General features: G+C 43.0%; 1 protein-coding gene across 1 annotated transcript in view; it reads right to left on the bottom strand.

The window, feature by feature from the left end:
* The window catches only part of cop1 (COP1 E3 ubiquitin ligase), a 99,267-nt gene that overhangs the window by 29,557 nt on the left and 52,067 nt on the right, over nt 1–17,643 (bottom strand). The window contains exons 6-11 of the mRNA XM_043698537.1: nt 16,180–16,248; nt 15,679–15,738; nt 13,512–13,624; nt 6,376–6,430; nt 3,876–3,990; nt 2,249–2,384 (exon numbers count right to left, since the gene is read on the bottom strand). Coding sequence (XP_043554472.1) covers nt 2,249–2,384; nt 3,876–3,990; nt 6,376–6,430; nt 13,512–13,624; nt 15,679–15,738; nt 16,180–16,248 — 548 coding nt within the window. The remainder of the gene's footprint in view (nt 1–2,248; nt 2,385–3,875; nt 3,991–6,375; nt 6,431–13,511; nt 13,625–15,678; nt 15,739–16,179; nt 16,249–17,643) is intronic.

Below are 17,643 nucleotides of genomic sequence, written 5' to 3'. Positions count from 1 at the left end.
AGAGAAATGGTTTGAGAACTTGGAGATGGGTGAGAAATTGAGAGAGTTAAGACACAGCAGAGTGTCCTTAGTACATATATAAAGTAACATTGGTGGAAGGTGTGAAATTTACACATACTTTAATTTCACTTATTTGAGAGCTTGGATTTTTGCATTTAAACTAGTGGTACATAGGCTGTGACAAAGAGGTTTCAGATGTTTCTGTAGACTTGGTAATTTATTGCAAAATAGTAATTCGATTCCAACCTCGGGTGACTGTCTATGTGGAGTTTGCACATTCTCCGCGTGTCTGTGCGGGTTTCCTCCGGGTGCTCCAGTTTCCTCCCACAATCCAAAGATGTGTAAGTTAGGTGAATGAGCCATGCTAAATTGCCCACAGTGCTCAGGGATGTGCATTAGTCAGGGATAAATATACGATGGGAGAATGGGTCAGGGTGGGGAGTTATTCTTTGGAGGATCGGTGTGGACTTGTTGGGCCGAAGGGCCTGTTTCCATACTGTAGGGATTCTAACTCTAATTCTAAAATGTAATGAAAAATTTCAAAGCAAAGAGTTGCCTATTTAACATGGTGATGAGAGAAACTACTTCTCTCAGAGTAGTCAATCTACGGAATTTCTCACAGAGCACTGTCAAGCCTATTAAGTATATTCAAGGCCAAGGCAGACAAATTCTATCATCACGAAGGAAACCAAGAGTTATGGGGATTAAGAAAAGTGCGGATGAGAATCACATAAGCCATGATTTCACTGAATGGCAGAGCAGACTTGCTGGGGCTGAATTGCCTCCTCCTGCCCATTCGTCACATGGTTTCCTGCAAAGCGCTCTAAAGAAAATGATTTTAGTTTATATTGGAGGGATTTTACCAATGAACAAGGTACATTAGGCTCCTGTTTGGAAGGAGAAAGTGAGAACTGCAGATGCTGAACTATCACAGTTGGAGAGTGTGCTGCTGGAAAAGCACGGCTGGTCAGGCAGCATCCAAGGAGCAGGAGAATTGACGTTCAGGCATTCCTGATGAAGAGTTTATGCCTGAAATGTCGATTTTCCTGCTGTTCATTTGCTACCTGACCGGCTGTGCTTTTCCAGCATGACACTCTTCGACTCCTGTTTGGAAGGTCAGAAACTGATTTTTTTAATTGATTAGATAATGGAAAAGTATATTCTTTAAGTTTCACCTTGGGCAGTTCTGAGCTGAAATTGGGATGAGTAATTGTTAAAAATGACTTGGTACAAAGTTCCAGACCAGAAATGTCTGGTTAAAACCCTGGAGGTGTTATTGAAGCTGAAAAAGCCTGGGCTTAGTTATATCTCAGTTATATTATAAAGCCAGAGGCTACTAAAATTTTCACAATTTCGAATTTAAACCAGCTAAGGCAAACCCAATGTGGGATAAAAAGGGCATTTGCTCTGGCATGAGTCCTGTAATGGGATGCTGTTGGGATTGATAAAGTTGCATTTTTACTGTGTTTTGAAAGATGTAAATATATCATATGTAAATACTTTGGCTATTGTATCTTCATTTCTTTTGCATATAATCTTCATTTTGTTCTAAAACCTGAATCTGCAAAATTGCGTGCCTGTGTCTCAGTGAAAGATCACTGTGTACGATCTATCAAGTCAGATTTCAGGCTAATATCAGGCAGGATTATAACACTGATTTGGGATGATGCCCTTGAAGGACCCCAGATAGAATGATACAAGAGCAGGAATAGAAGCCATTGCAGGTAATTCTCTGACCATAATGAGATGGATAGGAATGAATGCAGGTGAAAGCTGATTTCCCCCACTCCTCTATTAAAAAGCTACCTGACGAAGGAGCAGCACTCCGAAAGCTTGTACTTCCAAATAAACCTGTTGGGACTATAACCTGGTATTGCGTAATTTTTAATTCTATTTAAAGAAAGCTTGACAATAGTGGAGAGGATGCTGTGGTCAATCATGAACTTTCGGATCTGTAACCAAGCGGAATGGGCAGTGACTACATCCTGCCATGTGCAGCCACTGCAATCACTAACTTCAGATACCATGAGGATTCCCAGGAATCAACATATCCCAGACACAATACATTATTCCTGAAGATTCCTGAAGAAGGGCTTATGCCCGAAACGTCGATTCTCCTGCTCCTTGGATGCTGCCTGACCTGCTGCGCTTTTCCAGCAACACATTTCAGCACAATACATTATTCCCCTCCCCAGAGGGGACTCAGGATCCCAGCTGGAAACAACGGGACCCAACGACACCATCTCACCTGGAAACAATACTTGAGCCGTTGTACAAATCATTGGCATATGAGAGCGTGGCCAGAGGCCTCACAGAGCTGTACCGTGTAAACTTGGAAAGGCACTCCTGAAATTCCTCCAGTTGATTTACTGATCTTGTTTCATCTGCAGTGGGTAATGGAATGAGTTAGTTCAATTCCTGCATTGACCGTTGTGAGATGCAATTGTACTGAGTTACCCAAGGGTACGTTAGTAGCCTGATCCCAGTTGAAATCCTCCTGCTCCACCTAAGCAGCTAATCAAAGCACAGAACTGAAATAGCAGCTCTAGAAACATCTAGATAACTCCATTATGTAACAGAAGAAATACCAGTGACTACAACGGGATAATGGCAGATGAGAATTCTCCTTTACCAACATAACCATTGACATTATCCAATAAATTCACTTGTAACAAGTCAAAAATCACTTCTACAATCAACATCCTAGTGCTAAGCAAAGTTTACTTATTCCTTGGGATGTGAACATCACTGGCTGGACCAGTGTTTACTGCCCAGTCCTAGTTGTCCCTGAGAAGGTGATGATGAGCCAGCTGTTTGAATGCTGCAGTCCATATCGTGTAAGGACATACACAGTTTCAGGATATAAACCCCGTTACAGTGAATGTATGGTGATATATTTCCAAGACAGAATAGGATGCAACTTGTGAGCTTCCATGTATCTTCTGCCCTTGTCCTTCTCGGTGATAAAAGAGATTGTGGGCTTGGACGGTGCTGTCAAAGCCTTGGTGATATACAATAATGCATCTTGTAGATGATTCACACTGCTGCTACTGAGCAGTGGTAGCGGAGGCAGTGAATGTTGAAAATCTTGGATGGTGTCAGGCATTCATACTGTCATTGGAGCTGCATCGATTCAGACAAATGGAATATATTCTACGAACTCCTGACCTGTGCACTGAAGATGGGGGACAGCTTCAGAGGAATTAGAGGGCAATACTCAATGCAGAGTTACCAAATTCGAACCTGTAGCCACAGTATTTATATGGACTCAGAGTCAGAGAGTCATACAGAGAGTCACGGAAACAGACCCTCTGTCCAACCAGTCCACGCCGAATATAATCTCAAACTAAACTAGGCCCATCCGCCTGCTCCTGGTCCATATCCCTCAAAACCTTTCATTTTCATGTATTTATCCAAATTTCTTTTAAATGCTATAATTGTACCCATATCCACACTTCCTCAGGAATTTCATTCCACATGCGAACCACCCTCTGTGTAAAAACAAAATTCCCGTCTTTTTCAAAACTTTCTCCTCGCACCTTAAAAGTGTGCCCCCTAGTTTTGAAATCCCCCATCCTCAGAAAAAGACAAGCACCATTAAATCCATATATACTGTTCATAAGTTTATAAACTTCCATGGTTGATTAGATTCAGTTTCTGGTCTGTCCACAAAATGCTGATGGGGGAGGTGCAATTCAGTAATGGTAATGCCATTATCAGTCAAGAGAAATCGTTAATGTTTTCTTGTTGGAGATAGTCACAGCCTAGCACTTGTTTGGCACGTTAAACAAAACAGCATTCAGCATTCAAATAGAAATCCAATGCTACGAAAGAGTTAATTGTATATCAAAGGCATAAAGGAAGTTTGTTTTTACCTGACAAGCGAGATAACCTGGTTGAGAAATAGCACTGCTCAAGATCTTCAAAGTGAGCAGTTAATCGCTTGCGCCGAGAGGCCAATGTGTTGTTGTACCAGGTTTGCCTTTTTCCCTGCAAACATAATAGGTTGATTCAAAAAGTAGACACTGGAATTATAACATACAGGTCAACATGTTATTCTGCTGATCCAGCCACTCCATTGTGTACCCTGCATTCAACTAACCTTCCCAAACACATTCACTATGTGACAGAGGGGAAATCCAAACAGTTTGCAATAAGAAGCTCCTTAAACAGTGGAACTGTCCCAAAGTGCTTTACAGCAGCCACCATTGAACAACATGTCACAATTCACATGTGAAGTCAAGGTGACCTGACACTTAGTGCAAGAGATAGGTTTTAAGAAGCATTATGAAAGGGGTAGACACACACAGAATCAAAGAATGGTTCTAGCACAAGAGGCCATTCATCCCTCAAGCCCATAATAGTCGTCTCCAAAAACAATTCAGCTCTCCTACTTCGTTGCATAGAAAAGAATAGACTAGAAATGAACAAAATAGAACTTAATCCCTACAGTGTGGAGACAGGCCATTTGGCCCAACAAGTCCACACTGACCCTCTGAAGAGTATCCCACCTAGACCCATTCCCCTACCCCATTAATTTACATTTCCCCTGACTAGTGCCCCAAACCTATAGATCCCTGAACACTGGGCAATTTAGCATGCCAATTCACCTGACCTGCACATCTTTGGATTGTGGGAGGAAACCGGTACACCCGGAGGAAATCCAAGCAGACACTGGGAGAATGTGCAAACTCCACGCAGACAGTCGCCCAAGACTGGAATTGAACCTCGGGTCCCTGGCATATAAGGCAGCAGTGCTAACCACTGAACCATCTTGCTGCCCATTCTTGATTGTATATTCTATCTAATAAAAACAGCCAGAAAAAAACCCTCTGACCCACTGTGCCAGTGTTTATGCATTACTCTTTTGTTCTTTCATCTAAATCCAGCTCCCTTCTCCCTTACATGCTTGTCAGATTTCCCCTTTAAACATCAATTTTCTTCACCACCACTCCTTGTGGAAACAGGTTCCACACTCTCTCTGTTCTCCAGATAAAAACTTTTCTTCTGAATTTCCTGTTGGATCTCTTGGGTGACATCTTTTCACGTGAGTGCTCTGAAGAGGTCTTACTTAAAATATCTCATCTAGAAATATAGCACCTGCAGCAATGCATCGCTCCCTTGGTACTGTGATGGAATGCCAGCCTGAACTTTTGTGCTCATGCCTTGCAGCCGACTTGAAACCTGAAGCTTGTAACGTGAAGGTGATGAGGCTACCAACTGCCACAGCGGACACTGGTCTTCTGGGTCCTTGACCTTTCCATCAAAGGGGATGGCTTATCATTTGATTGTGAATAACACAATCAAATCTTGTTCACACTGTCCACTGAAGTTCATCGTTGACACAGTCATCTCTTATGCTTTCTACAGCCTCTCTAATACCTTTACATCCTTCCGAAAGTGAAGGATGAATGGAGTATGTGACCTTCAACTTGTTAGGTTTAGTCATTAGCCGGTGATCTGGTTGCCATGGAGACCAGAGGAGCATGGCAAACCCTAGTACAATCCAAGTGTCAGATACACACCCAAAAACAAAGGCAGATACAGCTAGTCTTCTTTTGTGCAGACCTACAGAGTCTAATAGCGACAGACAGAGCAACAGACATGGGGGGAGGGAATAGACAGAGGGTGGGACAGACAGCAATGCTGCTCAATCAAGATGGCAGGAAGCTATCACAGAGTAGAATGGGGAGAATGTACTCTCCATTTGTAGAGACAGCTGTGATCAGAAGCACTCAGCAATGTGATTTCTGAAAGTACTCTGCAAAATCTAACAAGTATAACAAGGAGAAGACTATGTTCCAATGCCAAGAGGGAATTGTGACTTTAAAAATGAGACAAGTTCTGCTGGGAGATCAGCACAATGAACTAACGTGGTATGGATAATTGGGCTGTGAAAAGGTCCCAAGATGGGGATGGATTGAAGCCATCAAGGGGTTTAAAAACAAGGATGGAATTTGGAGAGAACCTAAATGGAGTGACCACTCATGAGTCAAGGCAGACTCCAGAGAGGTGGGACCATAATCTCAAATGACAATCCAGTGCAGGAGACGAGCAAGTGGGACACTATCAGAAGTGATTCTTTTGAGTGTGATCATTAACCAAGGTCTACCAATCAGTTTTCGGGTGGAAGTAAACATTCCCATGAGAATTTCTCTACAGTAACATAAACTGAACGTAACATCCAACCTGTAGACCACTCATGGTACTGCAACAGTTCAATAGTCCAAACATTCTGATCATTCAGTAATATTCCCCCAAGCAACTTGCAGCAGCACTCCCTGTGGAGTTAACTCCTGGATTGTAACTTCATCAAAACATTATTACTGTTCATTCAGAATATACAAATATAGAACGCCCCCATCCCCAGCTCACCTGCGAACTTCCACTAAAGCCGGGAGGCTGGGAATATTCTGTAGAATCTATAATGCTGAACAAGACAGAATATAAACAATTATGGTCAGCAGCTGATACAGTTGCATTGTATTCATTTATCATAGAACACAGTTCTATTTAAAGACAGAACACTGCAATGCCCAGTTATAAAGGCAGTGTCTTTTGGTTTTAATGGATTTTTAATTTTGGGCTGAAATATTAAAAAAAAATAAAAACTAAGGATTGCAGGAAGATTTACTCCAGTTGTTCAATGCAAGGAACCTAACATTGATGTTAATTACAGTTTACCGAGGTACCAGTGCAAACCAGTAGTAGAAAGTTCACAGATGAGATGCAGCCAAGCGCTGTGAACACATGGAGATTCAGCTGAAAATAAGTGGTTGACCAGTGGCCCCAGTTATCAATGTGAAGGCCTTTTGACTGCCAGCAACGGGAAATTGGTTCTTACATAACTCAAAGCATGGGGCTGTGAACAACTCATGAAGAAGTTATGAGATATTCAAACACTGAGAAATGGTCATTGTTCTCTGGAGTAAAAAACACATTAAGCTTGAAGAAAATAATTAAGTCAAAAACTATTTATAAGTGTGAATCAGTAAGCCCGTGCCTCTTGCAAAGTGAAAGGATTGCTAGAAGGAAGTTTGAGAATCTGATCAGGACAAGAATCACCTCAGCAAATCCTGTGAACAGAAACCGCCAAACTGCTTCCCCAATCTTTCGCTTAACTCAGATAGGCAAGAGGTGACTGAGGGACAGACGAAGCTGTTACCTGTAGCTTGAACCTATTTGTTTATAATGAGTACTAATTCTTGTCAAGTACAGAAACCTGATCTGTGCTTCCTGTCAACCTGGGTCAAAAAGGCAGGCAGAGTAGTTATTAGTTAAAAACACAAATGTCACAACCCAAACAGAGCCCATAGATCCAGGACATGTTCTATAAAGTTAGAATGAGACTGGGATTAGTCATTAAAGGGGAGATGCAAAGAGAATAGAATTAGACTAGCACTGAGTGGGATATTAATGGTCGAAGACGGTTGAAATAACAGAAATGAAACTTGGCTGTACCTAAACCACAAAGGGGCTGATTTTGGAACAGGGTCCACTTATGCAATTGAGAGGATTTAAGCTAATTTAGCAGCGAGAGAGAAGTAGGCGGTTATATCAGATAGGAATACCAAGTTGCACAATGCTGGGGAGACAGGCAGCACAAGCAAGAAAAAGTAAATTACGTAGATTCGCAAAGTTTAAGAATAGGGTTAATGTGCATGCATGTGACTGCACAGAGTGCTTTAGGAAAGATTGCTAAGATACCAACACACATGTGGAAATATGACATTGCAGCTCTGAGAGACCTGTTGCACTGAAGTTCAGGACTAGGTGATAACATTTATGCACACAGGATGGAGACAGTAAGGACTAGATATTCTGGAAGTCTGAGTCAACAGATGTGAGGCTGGAAAAGCACAGCAAGCTCCTCGGATGCTGTCCGAACTGCCCACTTCCCCAGCTGATCAAGATCACGGTACAACTTCTATTAACCTTCTTCACAGTCCACGACACATGCTAATTTAGTTTCATCGGCAAACTTATCAATCATGCTTTGGACATTCTCATCCAAATCATTGATATAGATAACAAATAGTACCCCAACACCGACCCGAGGCACTCCAGTAGTCACAGGCTTCCAGTCCGATAAGCATCCTTCCACTATTACCTGCTGCTTCCTACCATCAGGCCAATTGGGTATTTAATTTTCCAGTTCCCCCTTGATGCCAATCAATCTAACCTTGCAGAGCAGCCTAGCATGTGAAACCTTATCAAAGGCCTTACTGAAAGCAACATAAGACTACACCTACCGCCCATCTGCCCTAAGGCAATTTTTAAAATCCAATCTAACAATGACGCCCATATTTCACTACCTCCAATTTGTGAACCAGCCTTTTGACAAAATACTACACAAAGAAAATTCAATTAGGTTAGTCAAACAATCTGCCTTGTGCAAGTCCATGCTGGCTCTCCTCAATTGATTCAAAACTCTCAAAAGCGCTGGTTGGAATTTTCTTCCCTCGATTGTTCTGATTTTCTGAAAATTTGCCCACCATCAATATTAAAGTGACTAGTCTGTCGTAATGAGGAACGGCCTCACAACCTTTCTTGAACAAGGCAGCCACATGTGCCACTATCCAATCCACCTGTTTCTTGGAAAGGTTGGAAGATAATCGCAAGCCCTTGCCACTTCATTTAGCAACATTTTAAAGTTCACCACCCAAATCGGGTGGCTTAACCACTAATCATATCCATTGCTTTTTAAAAGGACGTACCCGTAGATTTTCACACCTCGACCTTTTTTGTATTCATTTGTGGGATTTGGGCGTCACTGGTTGGCCAGCACTGATAGCCCATCCCTAGTTGCCCTTAAGGTGGTGGTGGCGAGCTGCCGTCTTGAATCGCTGCAGCCCACTTGTTGTGGGTTCACTCAATGCCATTAGGGAGGAAATTCCAGGATTTTGACCCAATGACTGAGAAGGAACGGCAGTATATTTCCAAGTCAGAGTGTTGAGTGGCTTGGAGGGGAAGTTGCAGGTGGTGGTGTTCCCAAGTCGTGCATTTCGAAGGGGCTGCCTAAGGATCTTTGGTGAACTTCTGCAGTGCATCTTGTAGATAATACACACTGCTGTTACTAAGCGTCGGTGGTGGAGGGATTGAATATTTGTAGATGTGGTGCTTTGTCCTGGATGGTACCAAGCTTCTTGAGTATTGTTGGAGCTGCACCCACCCAGGCAAATGAGGGGTATTCCATCACATTCTTGCCTTATGCCTTGTGGATGGCTGATAGACTGTGGGGTGTCAGGTGGTGAGTTAATCGCTGCAGTGACTCTAGTCTCTGACCTGCTCTTGTACACTGTGTTTATGTGGTGAGTCCAGTTGAGTTTCTGGTCAATGGTAACCCCAAGGTTGTTGACACTGAGGGATTCAGTGATGGTAATACTGTTGAATGGCAAGAGGCAGTGGTTAGTGTCTCTTATTGGCAATGGTCATTGTCTGGCATTTGTGTGGTGTGAATATTACTTGCCACTTGTTGGCCCAAGACTGGATACTGTCCAGATCTTGTTACATTTGAGCACAGACTGTTTCAGTTTGAGGAGTAGCGAATGGTGCTGAACACTGTGCAGTCACCATCGAACATCCCCATGACAGAGAGAATGTCATTGATGAAACAGCTGGATTGTTGGGCCTCGGGCACTACCCTGAGGGACTCCTGCAGAAATGTCCTGGAGCTGAGGTGACTGACCCTCCACAACCATCTTCCCTTGGGTCAGGTATGATTCTAACCAGCAGACTGTTTGCCCCGACACCCATTGATTCCACTTTCGCCAGGGCTCCTTGATGCTATACTTAGACAAATGCAGCCTTGATGTTAAGGGCTGTCACTCTCACCACCCCTCTGAAATTCAGCTCTTTTGTGCATGTTTGAACCAAGGCGGTTATGAGATCAGGAGCTGAGTAACACCGGCGAAACCCAAACTGGACGTCAATAAGCTGAGTGGTTGATGCTTGATGACCCCTTCCATGACCTTACCGATTATGGAGATTAGACTTATTGGGTGGTAATTTGCTGGGTTAGATTTGTCTTGGTTTTTGAGTACAGAACATACCTGGACACTTTTCCGCAATGCCAGTGTTGTAACTACTAGGTTGACTAGGGGAGCCGCAAGTTCTGGAGCACACGTCTTCAGTATAATTGCCGGAAATGTTATCAGGGCCCATTGCCTTTGCAGTATCCAGTGCCTCCAGCTGTTCCTTGATATCACGTGGAGTGAATTGAATTGGGTGGAGACTGGTATCTATGACGCTGGAGACCACTGGAGGAGCCCAAGCTGGATCATCCACTCAGCACTTACGACTGAAGGTTGCTGCGAATGCTTCAACCTTATCAAATGCTTCTGCAGCTGGCAGATTAGTAAGGACAAGGTATTCCTCTTGTTGGTTCCTTCACAGTCGAGCAGTTATATCCTTTAGGACCCGGCCAGCCTGTTCAGATCCACACTGAAATCCCCCACCAGAGTACATTTTGCGTCCTTGACACTCTTAGTGCTTCCTCCAAGTGTCGTTCAACATGGAAGATCACTGATTCATCAGCTGAAGGAGGACAGGGCGTGGTAACCAGTAAGAGGTTTCCTTGCCCATGTTTAACCTGAAGCCAGGAGACTTCATGGGGTCCAGAGTTGATGTCAAGGACTCTCAGAGCAACTCCCTCCTGACTGCATACACTGTGCCAGCACCTTTGCTGGGTTTGTCCTGCCAGTGGGACAGAACATATCCAGGGATGGCAACGGTGGTATCTGGGGTGTTGTCTGTAAGGTATGATTCCGTAAGAATGATTACGTCACGCTGTTGCTTAACTAGTCTGTGAGACAGCACTCTCAATTTTGGCACTAGTTCGCAGATGTTGGTAAGGAGGACTCTGCATGGTCGACAGGGCTGATTGTGTTTTTGCTGTTGTCTTTTCCAGTTCCAAGGTCGATGCTTGAAAGTGTACTCCTTTACCTTGTTACTTATTCCAAAGTGCATTTCACTCATCCTGAAAGGGAGGTAGAGGTAGGAACCATCAGCATTTTAGCAGGGTGTAGACAAACACGAAGCACTGTAGCATACAGGGTTACAACCAACTGCAGGACAATGGCACTCGAGTAAATAGGTGCTTTATGACTGGCATGGACACAATGGGCTAGGGGGCTTATTTTTGTGCTGTCAAGCTATGTCCCTCGAAGGTAACATGGAATTTGGAACAAAAACAGATTAGCCTGGTATTGCAGGGTTGAGACATAAATGGCCCAATTCTGCTAGTTTCTTTTGTCACTGCTTCAAAGGGGCTGCTCCTTCGAAAAGATTGTTTGAACTGGATAATGTTGCAGGTGACAGTCACTGACAAACATTAGTCTAATCTTTTCCTGCTGATCTGCGACAATCCAGTTTGCAGAATTTGTTTCAAGTCATTTTCCTTGTTTCAAGAACGGAAAATCCATGCTATGGATCAGAGAGGACAACATCCTGAACAGTGCTCTCCACCAAATCTCCACAGCATCTAGCTGTAAACAAACGGTACAACTCAAAATCCCCACATCCTCCACTTGCTCCTCAGCAGAGTTGTCCATTCAATCCCCACAGGCCCAAAACCTGGGAGTGTCCTGGTTACTCCATGATCAATTTACATCATCTATGCACACACCACAGCAGCAAACACAGGCTACATCATAAGAGATTCCATCACATTTGAGCTTCATCAAAACGGAAGGAAACAGCTAAGGAAATTAGATTTATTTGCTGAGAAAGATGCAGTGAGTCGAGAACATTTTTCATGATTTCAGGTTTAACAATTTGACAAAATTAATTCAAATTTTTGAGTGTTATGAAGGGTTAGAAAACAGTTTACAAATGAAATGGAAAAAGTCAGCAGTAAGCATGGAAGGCAGGGCATCATATCAACATAAAAGAATGCTGAATTAATGCCCTACCAGTTAAGATTTTAAAAGCACAGCATATTTAAGAACAAGTGATAATTAGGCAGGTTTCTGTAAAAAGTGTGGGAAATGGGGCGAATAGGTGGGAAATGGGTTGTTGGGATCGTGAAACAATATAAAGTGTAGTGTGGTGGGGTAGCTTCTCTAAACTTACCCATTGTTCCCATAAACTTTTACCCCTAATCAGTGACACATCTATCCTGGGAAAAATACTCATTATTCATTCTACCCAGGCATCTCAATTTTAAAACCCAATAGGTCACTCCTCTTTTTTGATGATATGGAGGTGCTGGTGTTGGACTGGGGTGGACTAGGTTAAGAATCACAACACCAGGTTATACTCCAACAGGTTTATTTGGAAGCATCATCTTTCGGAGCGCTGCTCCTTCATCAGGTAGCTGTGGAGCAGGACCATTAGACACAGGATTTATAGCAAAAGATCACATTATCATGCTTATAATTAAAGTGATATATTGAACAAACCTAGATTGCTGTTAAGTCTTCCATTTTTAGAATAGACTGCAGGTTTTAGTTCATTAATATGTAAATTCTAGAACCTCTTTCAAATCACATTCGAGACAACTTAAGGTTTTATTAAAAGAAGTGACAGCTCAGAATGCTGTTCTTTTAACAAGGTTATTCTGCCCTTAGGCAGAGGTGTCAAAATGTCTGAATTGGCAACTTTAATAACAGCTAACAGATACTGCCTAAGTCAACAATCAGAAAAGGCTTTCAGGTTTTGTTTTAAAACACTTGCACAATGAAAGGAAAGTGGCCAGTTCGGGTTTTTTTCCCCCGAGTTTTGGGTTAGATTTTAGCTGGGGACCCAAAGAAACAGCTCCATGCTGATCCTCTCTCTCTCTCTAACATCTTTCTCCTATAAGAACCTGTGTTTGAGTCTACCTTTTTGCCAAGCGGTGCATTTATGGGACGTTGCACCAAATCCGAACACCTCTTTGTTAAGTTGCGTTTTTGTGTCAGTATGGTTTTCAAATAGTTATGTTATTCTAAATTTGGTTTTCTTTTGTTCGTGTGTAAATAAATTCTGTTTGGTTTAAAACAGAGTGGTTTGACCAACTGTGTTGCTCCCGGAATATCTGCTTAAAACAACTAGAAAAGTTAGGTTCTGGACTACCTTGTTAAAATGATTTGAGGGGGTCTGGCCTGGTCCACAACACTGTGTGCGGGTCGCCACACTTTCCAGGAACAATGTGGCTGCACCAGAAGGGATGCAGAGAAGATTCACCAGGATGTTGCCTGAGATGGATCATTTTATCTAAAAAGAGAAGGTGGATAAGCTTGGGTTGTTTTCTTTTGAGTTGAGGGAGGACCTGGTTGAGGTATGGGAGATGATGTGGGGCATGGACAGGGTGAACAGAAAACAACTGTTCCCCTTTAAGAGTCAATAACATTGAGTGCCTGGCAGGATACTGTTCCATGTAAGGTTGAGGGAAGATTCAACTGGCTGAGAAACTGATTGTAGCTACTGGGAAATATTTAAAGAAATCAGTCCTCCTATGTTTTCTGAAACTGGCAATCTATTCTTAAGTACCAGTTGCTGATCGAAATACACTGAGAAGGTTGGTGACCAACCTGTTCGAAGGAGATGGCGCTTCAAACTGTGGCACAGTGCTATCCAGGTTCGGCACATGAGTCGATTCACTGACAGGAGAATACAGACCAGCCGTCTCATTAAACATCAGTCCCTGGAAGACAGCCGCATGTTAGTACTGAATACTATAGCCTTTTCTAATTTAAGTGACTGAATGATGGCGTCACTCCAGACACACTACTTTGTCTACTCAATATCTCAGTTCACACCACTAGCCTAACACACACTAGAACTGGACAGGTCAGTACACAAAAGATTATGAAAAACAAGTGTTTGAGAATCGAGAAGTAAACAATTCTTAATCTCCCTCTTAATTCATTCTCATGCTTCCTGAAGAAATCCCATCAGAAAACTCATTTGGTTGAAGGAAAATAATGTTTAACTCACTTGATGAGCTAAGACTGGGTCTCCATGTGGGACCTCTGTATACAAATGGACCGGGACAATCAGATTGGAAGCAGACCTCAAGAATATAAATTCGTGAAAGGTCTACAAATTATGTTGAGAGCAGATTGTGGCAGAGCCCACAGTGACTGCTCACCCATGGAATAAAAAGGACAATAGTAACATGGATGCAGAATTAGTTGACTGGCAGCAAAAAGAAAAGTGGTTAATTGATGCTTCTTAGACTGGAGAAAGGTCCTGCAGTACTTGACTGAATAATTTTGTCCAGAATTACTGTTTCCAGAAACTTGCCCATCATCACAGTGGAAACTCCATAGCTTGTAGTTTCTAGGCTTATGTTTGGCCCTTTTTTTGAACAAAGGCATGACATCTGCAATTCTTCCATTCCCTGGCATCCTCACTGAATCAAAGTAAACTAAAATTATTGCCTGTCCCTCTGCAATTTCCACAGTCACTTCCTTTAGTAGCCTTCAATCCATCTGATCTGATTCTGGTATCTTATCAATTTAAGTATAAGACAACCTATTCAATAGTTCATCAATTTTAAATGCTTCCAGTGGATTAATTACTCCCCCCGCCCCTCCCTCCCTGCCCACCACCTTCACTTACTTCCTTGGTTCAGAAAGATGCCAAGTATTCACTTAATAACTCAGGCTTGCCCTCTGCCTCCCTGAACCCTGCCTGGCCAGTTTTATTTGAGCTCTTTGATGCCATTTTAGGTCAATGCTGCCTTCATGTCAAGGATAGTCACTCTCACTGCACCTCAGGAGTTCAGTTCTTCTGGCCACAATCGATTCAAAGCTTGTAACCGCAGAATAGACTCATAGAATCTCTATAGTGCAGATAGAGGCCATTCAGTTCATTGAGTGTGCACCGACTCTCTGAAGAACATTCCAGCCCTCTACATTCTCCCCGTAACACCACACTTACCACAGCTAACCCACCTAGCTTACAAAAACTGGACACTGCAGGATAATTTAACATAGCCAATTCACCTGATCTGCACGCCTTTGGACTGTGGGAGGAAACCCATGCAGGATACAGGGAGAAAGTGCAAGCTTCACGCAGTCACCTAAGGCTGGAATCAAACCCAGGCCACTGGCACTGTGAGACAACAGTGCTCATCACTGAGCCACCAAACCACCATGTCAGGGGCGGAATGGGTTTGCTGGAACACAAACATATCATAGTGAGTAAATATTGTTTAATAATCCTGCTAATGACACCTTCAATCTTTATGGCTTTACAACAGGAAACATTATTTGACAAATCGATTTGAGTTTCATGATAATATAACTTGGAGTGGATAAAGAGGAACCAGTAGACTAGTAAACTTGGATTACCAAAGCTCATTTGATAAGGTGCTGTGCAAAAGGAGTTGGGTATATAATATATCAACAGGAGCCAACAGACAGCAATCAAACAGCAGGATAATAAGGGAGGATCTGACTAATGCAGTGGAACTAAGATCGGTACTGAGGCCTCAGCTATATACAATCTACATTAATAACTTAGACATTGAAAAAGAGGAACAAAGTTTGCTGACAATGCAAAGCTAAGCGTGAATGTAAGCTGCAAATATGTTGCAAAGAGAAAGGCTGATGAAAGAGAGAATATGTTCTGTCTAACTACAGTAGGTTCAATTCTGAGTGAAGGCACACCACCTGACCAGCATGAACTAGGTTGCACTTTTTCAATAAAGACCTTAATAAATGTCTTCAATCAATAATTAACGTTACAAACCTCCACTCGCTTAATGTCTTCTTCAAGAACATTCAGCTCTTTCTGTAACTGGTCCAGTTGCTAGGAAAGGAAGTCAGAGATGTTAATGTTTGAAAGAAATCCTTCGAACGAAGTTTCCCTGAAAGGTGCTGTTCCACACCTGCAGTCACAATGTAGTAAACAGCTAAACTGGACACAGTGAGAACCCACAATAAGCAAGGCACATTTATGCTTCCTGCTCTTTTTGCATTAGTGGCAATGGAAACCTGAGAGATTGGGCCTGAGTTTAACCTCTCATCAAAAAAGGAGACTCCTTCCATTGCTGGGAGCATCTACCTGTATTTTGTACTGAACAGATTGTACAATGGGATTTGAATCTGTAACCTTCTGACTGAAAAGCCAGAGAATACCAACCAAACTGTGGTTCACATCAAGAGCAATAACTTCACTTCAGCTCAAGCTAGCCATAAGCTTGTTGTAGATAAAAAGACATAACGTATTTAAAAAACCATGAAGACCAACCTCCTTCTTGTTTCTTTTCGCCTCCTGAAGAAACTCCATTAGGATCTGCAACTGGGCTGCCTGCGATTCCTAAATAGAAAGGATGCAGATATTACAAATGGTAATAACTGGTTCACACATCACTTCCCAATGCCTGCTGGCCCTGTCAGAGGCTACTTTCTGTTTGAGGAATTTGAAAGGGGGGGGAGAAACCCAGATGCTTCCACACTCTGGAGGACAAATGCAGCACTGCACCAGACAGAAAAGGTGGATGCAGGAAACAAGAAAGGGCCATTCAGCCACTTAAGCCTAGTCCATCATTCCTTCGGATCATGCCCAATCTGAAAATCATTCCATTCACTGTCCTGTTGGGTGCTGGAAATCTGAAATAAATAACACCTTCAAGGTCAGGAAATAATTCAGTGCAAATGACAAAGTGTTTCACAGGAGCATTATCGTCAAGAAAACCTCAAAAAGTTGTCAGATGACCAAATGCTTTAAAAAGAAAGACTTCTTGAGGAACAGGGAAATAGCAGGATTTAGACAAGGTATAGTAGAGCTAAAGACAACAATATTGGAGTTACTAGAATGTTTAATAAAAAAGCCAGAATGGAAGAAGCCTGACGAGTTGTGCGCAGCAGGTGAGAGGATTGACAGCAGTAGTGGGAGCAGCGTAGCGAGGACAAGGGTGTTGCTGGGAAGGTAAATTAATCCGATAAACATGTACCTCGTGCATAGGCAGAACGCATGCTGAGCAGGAGCAGAAGTGGGACGACGGAGTACGTGAGGTTATATATTTGGGTGGTTGCTTTACCTGAAACACGAAGGTAGGGTCTCCCACCACCACCCTCCTCTAACTAAAAAAGTTCTGTGCACTGATTGGTAAGGTTACTAGTTTTTTTTTCAATCGTCTCTTTGGGAATTAAGAACAGTGGGGTATGGATGTTAGGACTGTTGAATGCTCCTCCTGTCGAATGTCGGAGGTAAGGGTCACCACATGTGACCCCACTGACTTCATCTGTGGGAAGTGCACCCAACTCCACCTCCTCGGAAACCGCGTTAGGGAACTGGAGCTGGATGAACTTCGGATCATTCGAGAGGCAGAGGAGGTAATTGAGAGGAATTACAGGGAGGTAGTCACACCTCAAGTACAAGAAAAAGGTAGATGGGTTACAGTCAGGGGACGGAAAGGGAACAGGCAAACAGTGCAGGGATCCCCTGTGGCCTTTGCTCTCAATAACAAGTATACTGATTTGGATACGGTTTTTGGGTTCGGGAGGGTGCGGTGGGGTGGACAAAGGGACAGACCTGGGTAAGCCATTGAGTACAGAAGTTTGGCACATGGTCAGTCCCTGTTGCTCATAAGTGAAGGGGTGGGAGAAGAGGATTAGTCATTGGGAACTCTATAGTTAGGAGAACAGATAGGAGATTCAGTGGGAACGAGACAGACTCGCGGTTGGTATGTTGCCTCCCAGGTGCCAGAGT

This window comes from Chiloscyllium plagiosum, chromosome 11 (assembly GCF_004010195.1).
Source record: "Chiloscyllium plagiosum isolate BGI_BamShark_2017 chromosome 11, ASM401019v2, whole genome shotgun sequence".
Taxonomy (NCBI): Eukaryota; Metazoa; Chordata; class Chondrichthyes; order Orectolobiformes; family Hemiscylliidae; genus Chiloscyllium; species Chiloscyllium plagiosum.
This window is presented reverse-complemented; position numbering and strand designations above follow the sequence as displayed.